The 2,411-nt window shown below is 66.7% G+C and overlaps 1 protein-coding gene across 1 annotated transcript in view; it reads right to left on the bottom strand.

Moving 5' to 3' along the window:
- The window catches only part of SSPO (SCO-spondin), a gene marked incomplete at its 3' end in the record, with an annotated part of 18,123 nt that extends 17,402 nt beyond the window's left edge, over positions 1-721 (bottom strand). Inside the window, exons 1-2 of the mRNA XM_017838278.1 lie at positions 426-721; positions 150-345 (exon numbers count right to left, since the gene is read on the bottom strand). Coding sequence (XP_017693767.1) covers positions 150-345; positions 426-721 — 492 coding nt within the window. The remainder of the gene's footprint in view (positions 1-149; positions 346-425) is intronic.
- Positions 722-2,411: the final 1,690 nt, after the last annotated feature.

Here is a 2,411-nt window from a genome sequence, read left to right as displayed (position 1 = left end):
TCCCATCCTGGATCCCGTTCCTGCTTCCATTACCCATCTGAGCTCCCATCCTGGCACCCACCACCGCTCCCAGAACCCATGCCAGCACCTGGTGGGAATGGCACAGTGGGAATGGTGCCCATCCCAGTGCCCATCCCAGCTCCTGTCACCCATCCCAGTGCCCATCCCAGCTCCCGGCACCCATCCCAGCACCCAGTGGGAATGGGGCAGTGGCAGTGGCACCCTGGGGACATCCCTGGGTGCCGCCCCCACGTCCCCATACCCTCGGTGCAGCGGGGGCCGCTCCAGCCGGGACAGCAGCCGCGCTCCGTGTGGCTCCGGACCACCGGCCGTGTCTCCGGGGGGCTGCGGGGGGACCCCAGTGTCACCCGGTGCCACCTCAGTGCCACCCGGGGTCCCCCCGTGCCCCGTCTCTCCGGGCTCACCGGTAGATGTAGCAGAGGGGGGGGTCGGTGCCGGTGTCCCCGGGTGGGTCAGTGTTGGTGTCCCCAGGGGGGTCGGTTTTGGTGTCCCCCGGGGGGTCCCCGTGTCCCTGGCGCGTGCGGTCCCGGTCCAGCCGCCACCCGGCCAGGCTGTACTGGTACAAACTGGGACAGGGCACGGCGGCCTCGCGCCGGGGCGTCACCTCCTCCTGCTCCGTCACCTGCACCGTCCGCTCGCACCAGCGCCTGCCGGGCACCCGCGGAATCCAGCCGGGATCCAGCCGGGACCCAGCACCCATCCCGGCACCCATCCCGGCACCCATCCCAGATCCACCCCAGCACCCATCCCAGATCCACCCCAGCACCCATCTGGCACTCACCACACCAATCCCCACTCCTGGCACCCACCCCAGCTCCCAGCCTGCATCTAAGCACCCATCCCGGGATCCATCCAGATCCCATCCCTGCTCCCAGCACCCATCCCAACTCCCGACATACATCCTGGCTCCCAGCTCCCATCCTGGGATCCATCCCATCCCACAGCACCCATCCCGTCCCCCATTCCCAGTTCCCACCCCCCATTCCCAGCTCCCAACCCACATTCCCAGTTCCTGTCACTCAGACCCAGTTCCCACCTCCCATTCCCAGTTCCCTTTCCCACCTCCCACACCCATTCCCAGTTCCCACTCCCATTCCCAGTTCCTCACCCCGTGGCTGCCCCCACCACCGTCACCCACAGCACGGTGACAGCCACAACCCCCCTGGCCATGCCCGGACAGGTCACTCCAGCCGTGCCAGATCCCATTTTTCCTGGAAAAATGGAATCCAGGTGACTCCACTGTCACAATTCCAGGGCCACCCCTGTGGCTGGGACCCCCCAGCCACAGGAACGCTCCCAGTGTCCCCCCGCCCCCGATGTCACTCACCGGCCCCAGCTCTGGCACTGCCGAGAGGCTCTGGAATTTATGGAAAGTCCCCAAAAGTGCCACCAGCTGAGGAGACACTGATTGGGCCCAGCTGGCAGCTGGGGGGGGAACACGGTGACATCAGGGTGACATCTCCCTGTTTCCTGGGAGAAGGTCATGGCATGGGACACCCAGGATCCGGCACAGGGCGGGGGGACACGGATGTGGCGGGACTGCGGGTCCTGGTCACACTCGGCCCCCTTTGTTCCCATGTCCCCGTCCTGTGCCTTCCAATGTCCCTGTCCTGTGCCCCCCTGTGCTCCCCTGTGTCCCCATGTCCCTGTCCTGTGCCTTCCAATGTCCCTGTCCTGTGCCCCCCTGTGCTACCCTGTGTCCCCATGTCCCTGTCCTGTGCCTTCCAATGTCCCTGTCCTGTGTCCCCGTTTCCCCCCACGTCCTCCTGTGTCCCCTCACGTCTCTGTCTCACGTCCCCTCCATGTCCCCCCATGTGCCCCTATGTCCCTCCATGTCCCTGCACCATGTACCCCCATATCTCCACTCCCTGTTCTGTGTCCCCCCATGTCCCCCTCTCCCACTCCTGTGTCTCCCCCTGTACCCCTGTGTCCTTGTGTCCCTGCCCATATCCCCTGATGTCCCCTCATGTGCCCCACGTCCCTCGTGTCCCCATCTCCCTGTCCTGTGTCCCCTCACGGCCCTGTCCTCTGTCCCCCTGTGTCCCCCTGTTTCCCTCCATGTCCCTGCACGGGGTCCCCCCATATTTTCACTCCTTCTCCTGTGTCCCCTCATGTCCTCCCCCGTGTCCCCCAAGTCCACAGGTCCCCGTCCCGTGTCTCTCCCATTCCCTCCGTGTCTGTCTCGTGCCCTTGCCCTTGCCCTTGTCCCCTCCGTGTCCCCCCCGTGTCCCCATGTCCCTGTCCCTGTCTCCACGACCCCCATCCTGCCCCCCGCCGTGTCCGTGTCCCCTCCGGGGGCAGCACACCCGGTACGGCACGGGGCGGGGGGCACCGGGGGGGCACGGGGGGACACCGGGACACACGGGAGGGGACAGTGGGGGACACGGAGG

This window comes from Lepidothrix coronata, unplaced genomic scaffold, assembly GCF_001604755.1.
Source record: "Lepidothrix coronata isolate B3197 unplaced genomic scaffold, Lepidothrix_coronata-1.0 Scaffold330, whole genome shotgun sequence".
NCBI classification, from domain to species: domain Eukaryota; kingdom Metazoa; phylum Chordata; class Aves; order Passeriformes; family Pipridae; genus Lepidothrix; species Lepidothrix coronata.
Note: the sequence above shows the minus strand (reverse complement) of the source record. Positions and strands in the feature narration are given on the sequence as shown.